Source organism: Amblyraja radiata, chromosome 17 (genome assembly GCF_010909765.2).
Source record: "Amblyraja radiata isolate CabotCenter1 chromosome 17, sAmbRad1.1.pri, whole genome shotgun sequence".
Taxonomy (NCBI): Eukaryota; Metazoa; Chordata; class Chondrichthyes; order Rajiformes; family Rajidae; genus Amblyraja; species Amblyraja radiata.
In genome coordinates, this window is record NC_045972.1 from 37,656,789 (window position 1) to 37,676,928 (window position 20,140).

At 43.4% G+C, this 20,140-nt stretch overlaps 1 protein-coding gene across 4 annotated transcripts in view; it reads left to right on the plus strand.

Annotated features, from left to right (window-relative positions):
• cpne2 (copine 2) overlaps window positions 1–17,571 on the plus strand; it is a 170,105-nt gene extending 152,534 nt beyond the window's left edge. For 3 of the 4 annotated variants that reach the window (XM_033036188.1, XM_033036190.1, XM_033036189.1), the window contains exons 15-16: window positions 12,062–12,298; window positions 17,057–17,571. In XM_033036188.1, the coding sequence (XP_032892079.1) occupies window positions 12,062–12,298; window positions 17,057–17,164 (345 nt within the window). In that variant the 3' untranslated portion in view covers window positions 17,165–17,571. The remainder of the gene's footprint in view (window positions 1–12,061; window positions 12,299–17,056) is intronic. The other variant, XM_033036191.1, reaches the window with a different exon arrangement.
• The last annotated feature ends 2,569 nt before the right edge of the window (window positions 17,572–20,140 follow it).

The window sequence follows — 20,140 nt, forward strand, 5'->3', positions numbered from 1 at the left end:
TACAATTGAGAGATCTTCTCTATCCCCCCCCCCCCACCGTAAAAATAATATTTGATAAACTATTTTGCGGGCCGATTGGTATAGATTGGTACAGAAACAGGTTGAAATGAAGGTTTCTTTAATCCTTACTTTGTGTAGGAAAGAACTGCAGATGCTGGATTAAATCGAAGGTAGACACATAATGCTGGAGTAACTGAAGAAGAGTCTCGACCCGAAAAGTCACCCATTCCTTCTCTCCAGAGATGCTGCCTGTCCTGCTAAGTTACTCCAGCATTTTGTATATGTCCCCCTGAGACCTAAAGGCTCAAACAAAACTGCTGGTCTACAGAGCCGTTGTCTTCTCCACCCTGTTGTATGGAGCCGAGTCATGGACCACCTACAGCAGGCATCTGAGAGCCCTGGAACAATATCATCAATGATCCTTACGAAAGATTCTGAGGATCAGCTGGGAGGACAAACGCACCAACATCAGCGTTTTGGAGGAAGCCAACATGACCAGCATCACCACCACAATAATGCAGCACCAACTTCGATGGACGGGCCATGTCATCCACATGACCAACACACATCTCCCTAAACAAATCCTGTACTGTCAATTGAAGGAAGGTCTGCAAGCCCCCGGCGGGCCAGAGAAACGCTTCAAGGACAACATCAAGAACAGTCTGAAGAAATCCCACATCACATCGAGCAACTGGGAGCACATTGCACTGGACAGGCGCTCCTGGAGGAAATCCGTGCAGGAAGGAGCTACACGTCACGAAATGGAACTAAGCCGTGTCGCAGAGACAAAGCGACATCACTGTAAGGAGAGAGAGAAGGGGGCTCGACGACTACCACTCCACTGCCCACGTTGCACCAAGGTGTGGATCGCAGATCGGCCTCTACAGACATCTGCAGACCCACAAGTAGACGACCCTACGGAGAGGAGAGGACAGTCATACTCGTTTCGAGTGACCGCCGATGATGATGATGATGGAGAGACGATGTTTTGGGTCGGAACCCTTCTCCCCTCCCCACCCCCACCCCCCCCCCACAATCAGTCTGAGGAAGGGCTGTGACCCTTAAACACGCCTTTCCATCTTCTCCAGGATTACTGCCTGACTCGCTGAGTTACTCCAGCATTTTGTGTCTTATCTTTGGTATAAACCAGCATCTGCAGTTCCTTGTTGTTATGTTACATCAATGACTCTGAACTGTTCTGTTGAAGAGGGCAATTGTGTCAAATAGTTGCACAGAGTGGTCCAAAAAAAAAAAAAAAAAAAAAGAGTCTGTCACCATCTCCATAGCTGGAGAACGAGATTTAAAAAAAACACACAAGAAGAAATAGTTATTTATAATGACAGAATTGTACATTTCTTTTGCTACTGGGCTCTGAACAAAAAATATCATCTGTCTCTAACTTACTTAACCTCTGAGATGTTCTGTCGCTCAGATTTTAAATTTATTCCCTGAAAAAAGTATGAAGATCCGTTTTGATCAGATTTGCTAATGGATTGTAAAGTATGATGTGCCACTGTAGTCACAGTTGTCAGTGACTACTTGTGTGATTGATGCTCTGATTGTTGCAAGCGGAACATGAAGGGTAATGCAGTGAGACACTATTCTATATTAGTACATAAAGATACAACTGACCAACTTCATTCGATCTAAGTGGCAATCCTTTCCGTTAACCCACTCCAAGTCTGCCTTCCGTACGTCCTAAATGTCCTTGATCCTGTGCTTTCTTGAGCTATAGTCGAGATTATATTTGAATTGATTTCCTGAATGATCCTTTCTTCCATCAATTTCCAGCCTCCGCGCAATAAATACTGCGGACATCGGAATTCTAAAGTTACACCAGAATACACAGGCAAGGCTGAATGAGTCTGGCAGATCGGTGCGGAGACGGTCAATATGCTTTCATCAGAACTGAAGAGAACTTAAACAATGACTGGTTATTGATCTGCAATACTGTATTGTTTCCGTCTCCATAAATGTGGCCTGACCTGCTGAGTAGTCATACAGCACATAAACAGGCCCTTCAGCTATTGAATCCTTGCCAACCTCTCATTTACACTAATCCTGCATTAATCTCTTCTTTTTTTCATTCTGCCCACATTCTCATCAACTAACTTCAAATTCTGCCCCACTCAGCCACATACCAGGGCCAATTTACAGTGAACAGTTAAACCAACCTGGGCATCTATGTGAGGGAACCAGAGTACCTGATGGAAACCTACATGGTTACAGTGAGAAGATGCATATTCCTCCGTGCCAATACCCAAGGCCAGCATTGAAGCTGGGTCTCTGACATTGTGAGGCAGTGCCTCTACCTACTGTGCGTGCCACTGTGCTCCCCTAATTTAGGTTTACGTATATTATTGTCACGTGTACCGAGATACAGTTAAAAGCTTTGTTCTGTAATGCTATCCAAATAGATCGGATATGCCATCCAAAAATACAATCAAGACAAACTCAACTACAATAGATAGAGCAGAGGGGAAGATACAGAGTGAAGAATACAGCTCCTAGCATTGTAGCACAGTTCCATAGATAAAGTCCGATGTCAACTATGGGGTAGAGTCGTACAATATCCCAGTTTAAGGACCTTTCAGAGGCCTGTTAATGGAGGGGTAGAGTTTGTTCCTGAGTCTGGTGGTGCACACTTTCAAGCTTCTGTACCTCCTGCCGGACGGGACCAGGAATTAAGCTTTTGATGATGTGGGCAGCGTGAAGTGTAGATGGAGTCGATGGTGGGAAGTCTTGTCTGTGTGATGGACTGGCTTACGTCTACATCTATGCAAATGTTTGCCGACTTGGGCAGAGCTGTTCCCAAACCTAGCTGTGAAGCAACCCAACAGTATGCTTTCTATGTTGCATCTGTAGAAGCTTTAAGAGTCATTGGAGATATCCCCTCAGTCTCCTCAGGAAGTAGAGGCATTGATGTGCCTTCCTTGCACTCACATCAGTGTGTTTGGTCCATGACAGATCATTGGTAATATTAGTGCCAAGGAACTTAAAGCTCGCAACCATTTCCACTTCAGCACCATTGATGCTGATTAGGGCATATGCTCCACCCTGCTTCCTGATGACGATAACCAGGCCAGTTGTCATGCTGTCATTGAGGGAGAGGTTATTGTCCTGACACCATGTTACTAACTTCTCCCTTCTGTATTCCGTCTCGTCATTGTTCCTGATTTGGCTACACCACAGTGGTGTCATCTGCAAACCTAATCAATTAGTCATCTGCAAAATTAGTCATATTTGGCCGTACATTTATGAGTGTATCGGAAATATAGAAGGGAACTAAGAACACATCCTTGTGGGGCGCCAGTGTTGAGTATTATTGTGGAGGAGGTGCCGTCACCCATCCTCACTGATTGAGGTCTGTAGGTCAGAAAGTCAAGGAGTTTTCTGACCGTCCTTTTCAGAGGGGGGAGCTGAATTCTCAATTTGGATGGGATTATGGTGTTGAAGGTGGAGCTATAGTCAATAGATTGGAATCTGATGTTAGTACACTGGGGATGACTCGATTGTAAACATGTTCAAGTTCAAGTGAGTTTATTGTCATGTGTCCCTGTATAGGACAATGAAATTCTTGCTTTGCTGAAGCACACAGAAAATAGTAGGCATTTACTACAAAACAGATAAATGTGTCCATATACCATGATATAAATATATACACACATGAATAAATAAACTGGTAAAGTGCAAATAACAGAAAGTGGTTATTAATAATCAGAGTTTTGTCCGAGCCAGGTTTAATAGCCTGATGGCTGTGGGGAAGTAGCTATTCCTGAACCTGGTTGTTGCAGTCTTCAGGCTCCTGTACCTTCTACCTGAAAGTAGCAGGGAGATGAGTGTGTGGCCAGGATGGTGTGGGTCTTTGATGATACTGCCAGCCTTTTTGAGGCAGCGACTGCGATAAATCCCCTCGATGGAAGGAAGGTCAGAGCCGATGATGGACTGGGCAGTGTTTACTACTTTTTGTAGTCATGTATTGCCTTTCCACTGACGAGTTAGCACACAACAAAATCTTTTCACTGTGCCTTGGACCACGTGACAACAAATTAACCGTAACTAAATATTTGGGTGTGTTAATTTGTACTACTTTTCAAAAGTTCACCACCTCTCCATGCCACGATGGCTACGTATTTCTTAATAAAAACAAAACGCCAAATGTTTCAAAAGATTTAAGGAACGATGTAAGTTGAACTAAAGATGGAAATATGAAAAGGACTGTCCGTAAAATTGGATATTCGGGCAAGAGAAGTCATACCTTTCCGTAATTAACTTCTTTTCATCAGGGATCTAAAATGTAATTGTGTCTGCAGTGGAAAGTTAAGCAATGCCAAATTATGTTTCACCGATATTCTGCAAGCATTTTGTCCAGCTTTACCTACAACTGTGTCTCATTATCGATGTTCATTTGATGTGTAGTCCACTGATAGTTTTCATCCCACATTTAATGAACCGTAAATCAAACAAAGATCAAGGTTGCTTTTATGATAAAGTTCCCTGGCCGTTTCAGGAAAAATAAAACATTTTTGCGTTTGTAGCTGCAGAAACTATTATTTATTTTGGTTTACATAATTCAATGGAACCCAATTACAAGGATTTGCTTTAACCATCTGAGGTTTGCTAATGAGTAATTCTGGCCAGGCAAGCAGTGTAAATTTACATAGCAAAGCGAATGGATATATTGCTGCAGTGTTTCATTTGATGTCAATTATTTTGTGGACAGATGTTGGAAGGTGAGCTTTGGGTGATTTCTAAGCACGCTGGCTGCTCTGCTCATTTAATCCACACTTGCTGTGGCTGGAATGGATAATGCAAGAGGCAGTAGAGAGCTGTCGATGTGAATAGTAGACTGTCCACTGAGCCCAGTGTTCCTCAATCTGATCCTCATATACGCATGTTCATTTATTATAGGAGCAGAATTAGGCCATTCGGCCCATCGTCTACCATTTAATCATGGCTGATCTATCTTTCCCTCTCCACCCCATTCTCCTGCCTTCTCCTCCTAAGTCCTGACATCCTTACTAATCAAGAATTAGTCAATCTCCGCCTCAAAAATATCCTTTGACTTGGCCTCCATAGCCATCTGTGGCAATTAATTCCACAGATTCACCACCCTCTGACTCAAGGCATTCCTCCTCATCTTCTTTCTAAAGGTGTGTCCTTGTCTTCTGAGGCTATGGCCTCTGGTCCTAGACTCTCCCACAAGTGGAAACATCCACTCCACTCACTTATCCTCACTCTCCCACTCACTCCCCTCTTCTCCCTCGCCCTCCTACTCATTCCTTCCTTCCTTTCTCTCACCTTTCTACTCATTTCCCCTCTTCCTCTCCCTCACGCTCCAGTCACTCTTCCCCTCCGCATCCATAGCCTGCTCACTCCTTCCCTTCATCCTCCTGCTCCTACGGAGCCTCTCTCCTCTTCCAAGTTCAAGTTACATTTATTGTCACATGTACCAGTTGGTACAGTGAGATTTGAGCGACCAAACAGCCACGAATAAAAAAAAACACAATACAGTTTAACATGAACATCCCCACACCGCAGAATCAACGTTTCCCACTGTGACGGGAAGGCAATGAAGTTCAGTCATCTTCCTCTTTGTTCACCCGTGGTCTGGACCTTTGAACCCTCCACAGTCGCCGCTACGGCGGCCCGATGTTCGGGCCTCTCACTGGGATGATGGAACTCCGGTGTTGGAACGGAAGAACACACTCAGCGGCTTGGAGTTTCCGAATCGGCCACTTCTTACCGGAGACCGCGGCTCCCGAAGTCCACAGGCCGAGCTGGGCGGAGATTCAACGTTGGCGACCCCCGGCAAAAGATCCCAGGACTCGGCGATGTTAAAGTCAGCGCCGCCCGCGGCTGGAAGCTTCGCAACCGCAGATCCACGGTGTTGAAGCAGCAAGCCCAACACTCCGGAGCTCCAACATGGCGATCCCCGATAAGGCATCACCTGCTCCGCGATGGAATCCAGTGCTGCTCCGCTGCTGAAGCTCCGGCAGGAAAGGCCGCGCAAATCCAGTTGGTAGGCCGCAATGGGGGGAGGGGGGGGGGGCGAAGATGTGACTCGGAGAAAAGATGCATCTCTGACCAGGAAGTGACTGGGAAACGGTTTCCCCCTTGCTCCACCCCCCCACGCTCCTCACATAAAAAAGACTCCACAACTGCTTCCCATTGTTCTCATGCCCATTCTCATCTTCGTCCACTTCCACCTGCTCATGTTAACTCATCTGTCCTCCCCTGAGCAAGCCTGGGCTCTGTGAAGAAACCTACAGGTAATATTTCAAGCCACTGACCCCTATCACGCGGGGCACCATGAAAACGGTACGATGTGACACAGACTTAGCATGCTTTATAAGAGGAAATTTATGAGTGAAAAATTTAGTAATTTTGAGGATGTAATGAGAAATCAGTCAAGCTGGGAAACACGGCTTTGCGAAAAGGTGGCAGATGTAGTAAAGGCTCACAACATTGATCGGGAGAGGACATCAGCGCAGACGGTCAAAGGTGAGATGCAGAGAGGTTGTCAGACTATTAATAGTGGGACACCGCAGAGTTCAGTATCAGGTCCTCAACTATTTACAGTTTCATTCTCAGCCAAGATGAAAAATCGATAGCATTTGTGTTTGAAGGTAATGGAAAGTTATATGGGGAAATTGAAATGGAGAGTGCCTTGTCTATTAAAGGTTATAGAATAGATTTACCATTTAGTGAATAAGATGGCAAGTTATAGACACACGGAACTGCAGATGCTGGAATCTTGAGCAAAAAAAGTGCTGGAGTAATCAGCAGGTATAAGTTGCCCGAGCGCATGCTCAGTGAAACTGACACCTAGTCGATGCTTGATCTCGCTGATGTAAAGGAGGCCACATCAAGAACACCAAATGCAGTAGATGAGGTTAGAGGAGGTGCATGTGAACTTTTGTCTCACCTGGAAAAACTGCTTGGGTCCCTGGATGGATGTGAGGAAGGAGATATAGGGACAGCTGTTACATATCCAACAGTTGTAGGGGATAGTACCTGGGTGTGTGTGTGGGAAAACTCACCAGTATCTACCGATCGCTTGCCAGGCTATGTCCTGGCCACACCTCTTTACACCCTCTCTCCCCCCCCCCCCCCCAGTCTGAAGGAGCATCCTGACCCAAAATGTTACAATAGACAATAGACAAAAGGTGCAGGAGTAGGCCATTCGGCCCTTCGAGCCAGCACCGCCATTCAGTGTGATCGTGGCTGATCACCCCCAATCAGTTCCCCGTTCCTGCCTTCTCCCCATATCCCCTGACCGCTATCTTTAAGAGCCCTATCTAGCTCTCTCGTGAAAGTATCCAGAGAACCGGCCTCCACTGCCCTCTGAGGCAGAGAATTCCACAGACTCACAACTCTCTGTGAGAAAAAGTGTTTTCTCGTCTCTGTTCTAAATGGCTTACCCCTTATTCGTAAACTGTGGCCCCTGGTTCTGGACTCCCCCAACATCGGTAACATGTTTCCTGCCTCTAGCGTGCCCAAACCCTTAACAATCTTATCTGTTTCAATGTTACCTATCCTTGTCCTTTAGAGATGCTGCTTTACCCACTGAGTTACTTGAGATCTTTGTGTGTTTATTGTAATCCAGCATCTGCAGTTCCTTCTAAATTGATAAACAGAGTGCATGATATTCAAAAGGTTAAACATCAGATTAAACATATATATAGAATAAGATGCCAGGTGGACTCTAGTGTCATTAAAGGTGTGAATGGAAGTATGAATAGAGTATTTGTTCACAGATGGCACTGGCTCTGCTGATCTGTCCACCAATCTTCACTGAAAATCTTACTAATGTACACTTTGTCCAATTTCACTGAGGGAAGGAAGGACGGGTGAGTTAACATGAGCATGGCCATATTTCCCAGCCTTTCTTTTCTGTAGGATAATCCTAAAGACTAACAAGGAAACTGTAGGATGGAGACACAGCTGCAGATGCTGGCATGTTGAGCAAGACACAGGGGTGCTGGAGTAGCTCACTGGGTCAGGCAGCATCTGTGAATGAAACGAGAGGAAACTGTAACACTTAGGTTATGGAAAGATTGAATTCAAAGATGAGTATAATGCCTAGTGTTGTCCAGGGTTTAATTAAAGCTGTATCGAACACTGATACCACAGCAAGGCTCCATTAGAACATTATGTTTGGAGTTTTGTACAAAATAATCCATTTGCCAATGAATGGTGAGGTGCACACTCACAACCCTGACGCAAACATGACCATAGTTGTGCTTAATGACTCTGTAATCATCATTTGATTTTCTCCTTTAATTACATTTATTCAAGGCATCAAATTCTATGTCAATTTCATTGATTCATATGACCTTCGTGTCTTACTCAGTATCACTTACCCAACCAATGGGCAGATGATGTTTTCTCAGAAGGAGTCAGAACAAGACATATTCAACTCTGCATATTTCATTTGGCGTCAAGTTGACTTAGAAGACAGATGAACCTTTATGAATGAACTGTTCCAACCAATTAATGCTGAATTATGGGCACTTTGCAGCACTAGCTACTGCAATAAAAAAAAAGACTTTCAACTATATGCTGTCTCTCACTGATACAGGAGACCCCAAAACTAATTTCAGTCAAGTAAAAACTTAAAATCAGACAGTTATGATGGAAAAAAGGCAGTAGCCAAGGACCCACAAATAGGACAATAATAAACAAAACAAAGCGAGATAATGACTAAAGGATATAAATTAGCCAGTGCATTGGCAATGTCATAGGATATTTATGTTCATCTCAGTGACCAGTGTTGTGTCTCCATCCGTTCTATGGCCAGCACATGGTGGCTGCACTACATAAAATGAGATGCATGACTGCACCAAAATTACTTTGTTTGTAGTATTGCAGCTAAAGGTGTACGAATGAACAGCAGTAGTCTAGTAACGGCAGGGCAAAGACTTCAGTGCTGACCTCAACTACATATGCTCCTGTTAAAAATGCAGCTATCAGCTGATGAGCCTGAGTTGGAGAAATTCTATCGTTTTTTATCTCTGTCCAGTAAATACAACCTCACCAAATCCATCAAAGGAAGACAACTGCAAGAGTGGATGGATGTGTCAGTTTGAGGTGTCTCCTTTCTAAGGCATATTTTTGCAATGGTCACTTAACATATCTTTGGCAGTTATTTCCGAGCCTTTAATTTCATGTGGTAGCAGCCTGTCCGTGGACTTAGACTCAGCACTTCCTAATCTGTGCAAATAAAATCCAGGTGGAATGAATGCCTGTGTTCAAATGTTAATTGACTTTGGCTCCTTGCCATCATGGCAGTGAACCGCAGTACTATCTAACAACAGCTTCCCTCACTCTGCGGTCCTGATTGTCCACAATTATGATGTTTGATGTGCTCCTTAAACCTTTCCTGTTTAAAATAACTGCTGCGTAAATAGTCCGGAGGCTCAGTGTGCCACTTGGTCGCACAATATACGAAAAGGATGTACAAACTATTAAATAGTCCATTCAGAAACAACAGTCTGTTCTTCACTGAATCGACCCCAGAAGAGTACACTGTAACTACCTTGCCAGAAGGCAGCCTGGAGCAACAATCGTTCACTTAAATAACATTCTGGAATAGGAACATTTAGCAATTAGATTCCATGCCTCCTTACTCTACAACCGCAGCTTTTCAAAGTAGTGCCGCAAATTTAGTCTCTCCATCTTATTCACCCTCATGGAGTTACCTCAGTGTAATCCCAGCGGCCATGGTGGGCTGCAGTGTGTGGTAGTGATGGTGGTGGTGGGGCATAGGCACAGCACAGCTAATTTACATTGGTGGGACTTGACTTTGGGAAAGATAGACACAAAATGCTGGGGTAACTCAGCGGGTCAGGCAGCATCTCTGGAGAAAAAGTATGGGTGACGTGACAGGTCAGGGGCCCTTCATCAGACTGAAAGTAGAGGTGAAGATAGACACCAAAATCTGGAGTAACTAAGTGGGACTGGCAGCATCTCTGGAGAGAGGTTTTGGTTCTTGTGTCAAGACCCTTCTTCAGTGTTCCTCAGACAAAGTAGAGGTGGAAGGGTTGGGTCGGATGGGGGAGGGGAGACTAAAATGTAGGAATAGGCCAGAACAACTCAGGGCTGACAACCGATGACCAAGGAAGAGTGGAGCCCATGGTGGAAATCCTAAATCCTAAATGCAGTTAGCGACCCAACTCTCTTGGTGAGAAAAATGCCCCTTATATCCCATCGTAATCTCTTCCCTCTCACCCTAAATCTATGTCCTCAAGTTTTGCCTATCTCTGATTTGGAGAAAGTTTTCCTGCAGTCTATCCTATCTGTCCCTCTCATCATTTAATTGATACTGCGGTACTGTTTAAGCTAATAGACAATAGGTGCAGAAATAGGCCACTCGGCCCTTCGAGCCAGCACCGCCATTCAATGTGATCATGGCTGATTATCCACAATCAGTACCCCGTTCCTGCCTTCTCCCCATATCCCCTGACTCCGCAATCTTTAAGAGCCCTATCTAGCTCTCTCTTGAAAGTATCCAGAGAACCGGCCTCCACTGCCCTCTGAGGCAGAGAATTCCACAGACTCACCACTCTCTGTGTGAAAAAGAGTGAAATAGTGAACAAGAAGATATTTTACTAAAGAAATCTCTGGTCACTCTGAATACAAGTAGTTCAGAACATGATCGAACAGATCACTGGTGGCTTGATGCAGGACAAGGGAAGAGGTATTATTACGGTACTCTTCTACCAAAGTACCAGGTCAGTCATAATGTATAGCAGATTTCAATATTGAGGCAATTAATAGCAATGCAGTTCAAAAGGATTACTCCTCTGTGACAAGTCGACTGAAATACTTAATAATCCCAGATATTGCTGGTGCACTTAATATTTAATATGTGGAATTTTGCTTTAGAATTTGCCATATCACATAAATAACATACTTGGAACTTATGGTGGGAGATTTTCAGCAATGTTTGTTTTCCCAGTACTCCAACTCAATGAATTCCAGATTCTAATAATGTGAAAATGTATACGGTCTCAAAAGACCATATACTGTATTATTTATAGCAGTAAAGTGCTTGTGTACGCTTCTGAACCCTTGAGTTCCTTTGCCTCACTATTGGTACCTGCGGTTTCAAACCTTTAGCGTTGGAAATCCCCTCATAAACATCCCTGCTACATAACTCTGCTTCCAAAATGAAATGTCTGCGGATGCTGGAAGTCTGAAGTCTGAAACATTAATTCTATTGAAAACAAAGTGCAGCAGGAATTCAGGGGGTCAGGCAACATCGGTGGAGGGAAATGGACAGACAACATTTTGAGTCAGGAACCTTCTTAAGACCTTCAGCATCTGAAAAAGAGCCCGGAACTGAATTGTCATCTGACCATTCCCTCCGGAGATCCTGTCTGACCTGCTGAGTTCCTCATGCACTTGGTTCATGCATTAGTCCTGTTTCTCTTTCTCCCGATGCTGCGGGACGTGAGCATTTCTAGCATTCTTTGCTTCCATTTCCCACACGCTTTGTTATGTACGGTGCTTTGGCATGTCCTGGGGCTGTGATAAACACTTAAAAATGCATAATTTATTTGTTCGTTTTTTCTCCTTTTTCTTCATTTACTCAAATCGTTCCTTATTGACCGAGTTTTAGATCACCTGTCCTACCAACTCCCAGGCAGCTCAGCGTGCTACGCTGGTCCAATAGCACTACTGAGATGCATCGTATTTCAGGTGAAGCTTTTAATGTGCAAGAAGGGACTGTCGATAGAGGATTACACCAAATACAGGCACAAAATGCTCTCAGTCTGAGGTAGGGTCTCGACCCGAAACGTTACCCATGCCTTCTCTCCAGAGATGCTGCCTGTCCCACTGAGTTACTCCAGCTTTTTGTGTCTAACCTCGTTACAAACCTGTCTGGATGCCAAGTTACGATTTCTTGATAATTGAATGGCGGAGTAGACTTGATGGGCCGAATGGCCTAATTCGACTCCTATCACGTATGACCTTATGTACAATTTTATATTTAGTTATTGATACTTCTATAGATCAACACTGAGGTAGTCTTATTTTCTGTATTGATTCACAGCAATACTTCATCCTGCTGATTATAACAGACGGCGTCATCAGCGACATGGATGAGACCAGGCATGCCGTGGTGCAGGCCGCCAATCTCCCCATGTCCATCATCATTGTCGGGGTTGGGAATGCCGACTTCGCTGCCATGGAGTTCCTGGATGGTGACAATCGCATTCTAAGATCTTACACTGGGGAAGAAGCCACGCGAGACATCGTACAGTTTGTACCATTCCGGGATTTCCGCAATGTAAGTCTTTCTAGGTCTATATTATAATACCTGAAGCAGAAACTGCACGAACGTTCCATCTTGCTTTTTCATGTAACTATGAAATACATCCAACAATCTCAGTCACACCTGCTAACAGAGTACCTCTGTTTCAAATTTTTTTAACTTATCAAGCACAGTCATATGTTATTCCAATTGTTTCTTTTCTCTTAACTTCCCTTGGGATGTTTTCCTGATTTTTCCCTTATCTCTCAGCGCTAGTACAAAACTCATCCTGAGCCATTCTGCATCGCACCAGCCTAACACACATATTTATACTGTCCGTGTGGACAAGGCTTACTGCACGAGTGCATGTGTGAGTGTGTTGCACGGCACTAGGTTGTCAGTCATCCGCCTACCAGTGCATAGATTAAATAGTGCTATTAAAGAGATGATACTGTGTCTGGTGCAGTTCATGCTAAATGAGTATGCAAGTCACAATATATATGCGCATTGATCATCTAGCACTGCTATATGGATTATACTGCTTCATTAAACATGTCACTCTACACCAATGCATGGGCCATATTGCACTAGAGTGCAGGTCAGGCTGCACTGATGCCTGAATTACACTGCACAAGTGTACAGGTCATACTGCAGTGAAGCCTCGCAATAATTGGGCCCAGGCCACTTTACACCAATGCACAGGTCAAACTGCATTTGCGTTTAGGCCACACTCTCGCAGTCTTCCACTCTTTTTTTCAGTGCATAGGTTACCATTCACTGTGCCACCTATCATAGAGCTAACAGGTGGGACTGAGAAAGCAGTAGTGAAAGGTTGTGTCCCTGCCAGAAACTGACATTACGGGACGAACATTCTGATACTAAAACTTTATGTAAGACAAATTAGGTTGGTTATTATCTCCTAGCGTTATGTACACAGTAAATAACAAAATACTACTTGTAAAATATTGTCATCATACTTGCATTATTAAATTCATGTTCCTTTTCAGATTTATTCAGATATCTGTATAATAATGAGTCATTTCCTGTAACGTCTGGTAGCATGTTGTCCAAATCCCTGTTCTCAGCATAGTAAATGTCAATTTAATTGTTGGATGTCTATTATAGGCCAGTCAGTATAAATTATGGTAATTTGAAGTGTCTCAAACTGAATGATATCTCATGGCACTGCATCTTTACACTAGTGATATTATGTGACAAGTTTCAGAATATATCATGTGGCACAAATGAAGTGCTTTCATTTCCCATGATTGTGACTGCCTCGCCTCTACTCTTTGAATGATGTTTTAAAGCACTCCTGTCAATGATGCTCTCACCAGCGATGCTTTCTGTCCAGTTTAGAACATGGGCCAGTCTGTGTGCCTCCCTCCCTGTTAAGTGAGTTGTATTTAAAGTCCAAATTGCCCTCTTCATATTTATGTGGCAGTTCCATTGAGATTACAGTAGCTGGCACAATTTGCTGTTAAACGTGTCCAATCTGCCGTGTATTCTCATTACGATGATTGATAATCTGTGTGTTAAATCCTCATTCAAACAAGCACACCAAGACCAATTTTTGAGAGTCTTCACTGTGGAATTGTCCCAGTTATTGCATGTTGTTGGCCAGGGCAGGCAGGTGGGGTCATTTATGGGGCATGCTTCTTCCATCATTCCAGTGCTCCTGGTGCATGGTCTCGAGGTTTTCAGTGACTTCCCTCAATGTTATTCCTCCACTTTGATCAGTCATGAGCCGCGGGGACAAGCGGGGATGCTGTCCTGATGGAGCTCAGAACAGAGTCCCTGTCTCAGCGTTGTAGGTGCTCTGCCTACAACGATGAACGAGCAGTAATGTCTTCCCTTCTCTCAGAGGGCAGTGAGCGTCGCAAACTGTCGCCGAGGATGGTAGAAATCAGATCATTAGAAATATTTAAAGTGGAGCAAGATAAATATTTGAAAGGGAGAGAGGGAGATAGAGAGCCTTCTGAAAGAATAAATATACCACTCAGCGGGACAGGCAGTAGCTCTGGAGAGAATTCCTTTTCAGCCAGAGATGCTGCCTGTTCTGCTGAGTTACTCCAGCATTTCTGTGTCTATCCTCGTATCTTTCTTGGCCTCTATCCTTCTCCATTGTCTCCTCACTGGCATCCAGCAGCTCCTCAATATCTATCTATAAAGACATAGCTAGCGAATCATCGGGTACAGCTTCTTCCCGTGGCCACAGTTATCTCAGGCATCCACAGCCCTGTCCTTGCCGGAGATCTCACCCTCAGAATATTATGCAAGGACACCAAACAGGAGGTTTCAACTATCAGAATAGATAAGGCCCTCCCTAGCTGTTGATGTGGTGGAGACATATAGGACAATGGCACGTGACATTGATCAAAACTAATGTTCATTTGTTCTGGAAGCCAAGAATCTTAACCACATAAATCATTCTAACACAGCCACCCTCTCAACATCCTTGCATAGTTTGCTAAATTATTCTCCTACATTTTAAAATCTCACTTTGATTCCGAGCACTGTAGTTAGAGCTGGGTTCAAAGAGTGAGAGGCAATTGGCAGTGACAAAAAGGCAGTAGCAACCATCCTCAGTAACACAGGACATTTTCCTACGAAGAATCCCTCCGAATTCCATTAGTTTCTACATTTCCAACCTACTCAAGTGCTTCATAGTGGAAGATTATGACTGAGAGAGCAATAGATTTGCTGTCCCCAATCATCGTCACAAATTATTCATCTGTGCCGAGAATGAGTGAAATCTTAGGCAGAGCAATCAAATCTTTTTACAGTGAAGCGCTGCTGGTAGCATTTAATCCTGTAGCCATGAGCAAAGGGGGAGGTGTTACAGCATTAACGTCTTCAGGTGGCTTTTTTTTTTAATATCTCGCTTCCATGGACCAAAATCCAAAGCTGTGGCTTGCTCAGGCACATTAGAAGCAAGCTTTGTCCTTCTCTGATCTTACAGTTAATTGCAGCGTGAAAATATTCATTTCATTTTCCGATTTGGCAAAGAATGGCGGTGTGAAAATGTGCATTCTTCAGTATAAAAGTCTTCACTTGTTGCAGCCACTCTATACTGAATGCCTGCTGCATAAACACGGCACCCACTTGACCCCCCCCCCCCCCCCCCCTCCTCCTCAGCACCTTCAGGGAGGATTATCTTGTCCGTCAGCAGAAGCAATATTAAGCTGCAAATCCACTGCCACCAAGGTAAATATTACACTCTCACCAATGCCCTCAATTCCAGCACTGCATAACATTGATCATTTTGATGTTCATGTAACATTTTCAATATGAACGATTAACTCTTTGATTGCCTGCAGGCTCACCTTGACTGTCAGTCAATTAGATGTCTTTATTTTCAGCTCAGGTAATCTTGGTGCTGGAATAAATATTTTTACAGCAATGAAATGAATCATTCTAGTTTATGAGTTCTGCAGCCAGTGTCATGTGTTCCCAGTATTGTGTACGGACCAGTGTCTCTGTCAGCTTGTAGTGCTGTAGCCTCGCAACTCTGATGACCCAGGTTTGATCCTGACGTCAGGCACCGTGTGGAGTTTTCACTTTTCCTTCCTTTTCACTTTGACCTTGCGGGTTTCTCCCAGATGTTCCCGTTTTCTCCTGTTTCCCCAAAGACGTGAGCTGGGAAGTTAATTGGCCCACTGTAAATTATCACGTGTGTAGGAGGGTGGCAGAATTTATGCAAATGTTGGGGAGGGGAAGAAATAGGTGATGGAAATGCAATTGTTTTATGAGCTAGCATAGACTCGATGGGTTGAATGTTTTGTGGAAATATGAAATCTTACAGTGTATGTGCCAAGCCTGTTAGTTAGTTAGGCAGAAGCCCCTTGATTTGATGATAGCATTTGTCTACAAATCTCTCAATCTCTTCAGGCTTCCCCCTGCTTGGCAGATAGCAACTCCTCAACCTCGGACCATTTGTTGTGTAGTTTCTCCCATTCTTTGTGCCAAAAGGTAGTTTGGCCTAATGTGGGTGATTCACTGATGGGGCGATGGTAAAACAAACTGTGATAATGCCCGGTCTGTTGTCTGTACAGTGGTGAGCAGCAGCCATCTTGTGGTTTCCAGCAATTGCAGTGTAAGCTTGTGGTGAGGGGAACCTTTGGTGCAGCTACTGGTTTACAAAAACCCCCCACAAAATGCTGGAGTAACTCAGTGGGTCAAACATGTTCTGGAGGACATGAATAGACAATGTCTCAGTTCAGGATCAAGATGGGTCCCAAATCGAAACATCGCCTATTCATGCTCTCCTGACTCATTGAGTTCCTCCAGTACTTGGTATCTTTTCAAAGAACAAGGTGATGGCTACACTAGAGGAGTCTTTATGACAGAGGCTTTGCTGAGCTAATTTGATAATATATTGACCCCCTCTTGTCCTTGTTTCATGATAGCATGCAAGCCGTGATCCGAGTCAACAGGTCCACAATAGGGCTAGTCACAGTGTGGACTGGTGGCAAAGAGGCTGCTTCATTGCCCCAATACACTGTTACATCTTTTCCACAGCAATGCTGCACCTACCCTCCGATAGACCTGCTACCAGAATGAAACTAACCCAATCACAGCAACTGCAGTCCAGAACAGAGATCACCCTAATGTCAGTAGCTGAGCTGCAGATCACTGTCTTTTCAAATGGGCTGTTTTTATGTCGAAAGATGTTTAATGAACACTAATGTTTGTCACAATGCAAGTTGAAGATTCCTTTACAGATTATTTCTTTTTACTCAGCTATTTATGAAATAGCAATAAAACTCTCTCCTTTTCCCCTCTGTTATTCAGGCTCCTAAAGAAACTTTGGCTAAATCTGTCCTAGCAGAACTACCCCAGCAAGTTGTTCAGTACTTCAAGCAAAGAAACCTTCCACCTGTCAACTCTGATCCAGCCTAACACCTAACCTTTTCCCTTTGAACCTGCATGGCACCTGAAAATGTTTACAAAATCTTTGCATGTTTTACGGCGGATAGCATATTTGTAACGTTTTGTTCCCATTGCTTTAAAATATATTTCAGGTGACTCGAGTCTTAATTTGTTTGTAAGAACAATCTGGTGCTTTGTAAAAGTATGACGATCAACACTAAGTAAAAGTGGGCAACTTATTTTCTAAGTCACCACTGTTAAAGAGTATTGAATGTATCTTTGTATTATTGGGTGTTACATATCAGATTTTCTTTTAAATGTAAAAACACTTTGAAAATAATGTTACAAACTTTCAGAAGTATAGGAAGTGATGAATTCTCTCGTTGTGTCTACATTATCTGTGTGATTAAATAAACGGTACTTTTGTCAGACTATTACTAATGGATATTTATTTTACCTGTAATATGGGCTTCACAAAAAGACGTTTCAATACATTTTATCAAACATAGCATAATTCTTTTTTCCCTACACTGTTCTGCCTGTAGTAAAAACCTTTAAAATTGGCATTGATAAGTTTAATCATACCCAAAATGAACTGCACCTCCAGGAGATTGATATTTGTGAACAGCAATACGGATAGAAATAGGAAATTAGCAATCTATCAGGAACAGAGGGGAGGATTCATAAGATCATAAGTGATAGGAGCAGAATTAGGCCAGTTGGCCCATCAAACCTACTCTGCCATTCAATCATGGCTGATCTATCTCTCCCTCCTAACCCTATTCTCCTGCCTTTGCCCCATAAATTCTGACACCTCTGAGGATTGATATGAAATTTTTTAAATGAGGCAGATCAGACCATTTAAATTCAACAATACAGTTTAAAATGATATAAGAATGTTAGAAATAGGAGCAGGAGTAGGCCAATTGTACAAGATTACAGCTAATCTAGTTTTGGGATCAACTGCACTTTCAGGCCAATTCCGCATTAAACCTTGACTTCCCTTGGCCATATCTCAGCTTTGAACTCTGTAATAGCCGCTAGTTCTAAAGATTCTAAAGATCATGGCCCATGATCGCTCTAAATGGAGAATGAGAATTCTTCATTCTGTTAAGTCAATGCATTGGGAGAATGTGAAGTTTAGTGTAAATACTAGTAAAACTTATCACCCTCCACATTATTCATCAACCTGAGCTGTCAAACAGTTCCTTAGCCAGTGTGGCATCCAGAATGGTCTTATTTCCCCACCTCCGAGCCCCCAAGAGGAGAGGCAAGGCATTCTCAATCCCAAGAGACCGCCTAGAAAGAAGAATATCCATGCGAATGTTTTGTCCCCAATGTTGTGCCCTCTAATGCAGTAGCTTCTAACATGACACTATCTTTAAACCTTTATAATAATCTTCCTCTAACCAATCCTTAAATTAATGAAAGGTTAGGAAATTAATTACTGGAAAACCATCGGGAATACAATATATCCACAAACATTAGATCAGGTCGTCCTCCTTCAGCTTGCAAGTTTCGAGATTGTTCTTCCATGTTCAAACTCTCTGCCAAAACAGTGCATGCTTTATCCTCAATGTCCTTCATCAGTGCAATAGCTAAGAAATCAGATAATCTACTTAAGTCAGGGTATTGAGTTCCAATGTCATAAACTCACCCTGTAAATCATGGGGTTGCCTGACTAAACTGGATGCAATTCTAACTTACTGATGTATTTTGTTTAGATAATCACATTTGATGTTTCTCTTAATCTCTGAGATGATTTTATTTTACTAAACCTATGATGATTGACAATATCTAACTATTCAACTCTGGCTTGAGAAAATGAAACTTCATAAAATAATTGGCTCTCTCGGCTGGAAAAAAGTGATTTGGTTTTCTGCGGCAGTCATCACAATGAGAGTAATCAGGAGGTACACAAAAAAGCTGGAGAAACTCAGCGGGTGCAGCAGCATCTATGGAGCGAAGGAAAAAGGCAACGTTTCGGGCCGAAACCCTTCTTCAGGCTGATGGGGGATGGGGGGGACGGGGAGAAGAAAGGAAAAAGGAGGAGCCCGAAGGCTGGGGGATGGGAGGAGACAGCAGGAGGGCTGAGGAAGGGGAGGAGACAGCAAGGACTAACAAAATTGGGAGAATTCAATGTTCATGCCCCCAGGATGCAGACTCCCCAAGCGGAATATGAGGTGCTGTTCCTCCAATTTCCGGTGTTGCTCGCTCTGGCCATGGAGGAGACCCAGGACAGAGAGGTCGGATACGGAGTAGGAGGGGGAGTTGAAGTGCTGAGCCACTGGGAGGTCAGGTTGTAATCAGGAGTTGTCAGTCAGCAGAAAGGTGGACAACCTTTGTGCAATTAACCAACTTATTTCAGATGAAAAATGGTTTAGGAATTGGTTGGCATTTGATGATATTCAGTAGCCACCAATTGGATGGGTGATCTATGATGTGAGCCTGTCCAATTATATTATAAATCAGCAATCATTTCTCTTTTGAAGAGAAATGGTTGCTGATTTAGGTTAGAGGAACAACGAGAAGTTTGGCATGTTAGAAAACCATGCAGCAGCGAGTAAAATGAAACTCGTGAAATGAGCAGCCACTCCGGTCATGCTCTGGGGGTTCAGAAGAATTGGTCTAGAGTTGAATGTCACTTTTATTTAGGACTGGGAGCATCAAGAAATCACAACTGCTTATTGTGGCAGTCAGTCTTCAGCTGAAATAAGTACAACAATATTTCAATAGGTAACCGCGTGACATATTCTGTTATGGTAGTAGCAAACCTCAAGGTAGCAGTTGCACTTAATAGCTAGCCAGGAGACCACCCTATACTGTTTCCTCTTTAAGAGACAAGTGCACAATGCTGTGTGAATGAAAACATTTTTACACTGACAAGTGTAATAATACTTGGCAATAAACATATTCATTCATTCATTCAAGTCAGCAGGGGTCAATTATAATTTGCGTACAGCTATTTTCAAATATACAACCTTGTAAATCGAGTTATGTTGAAGA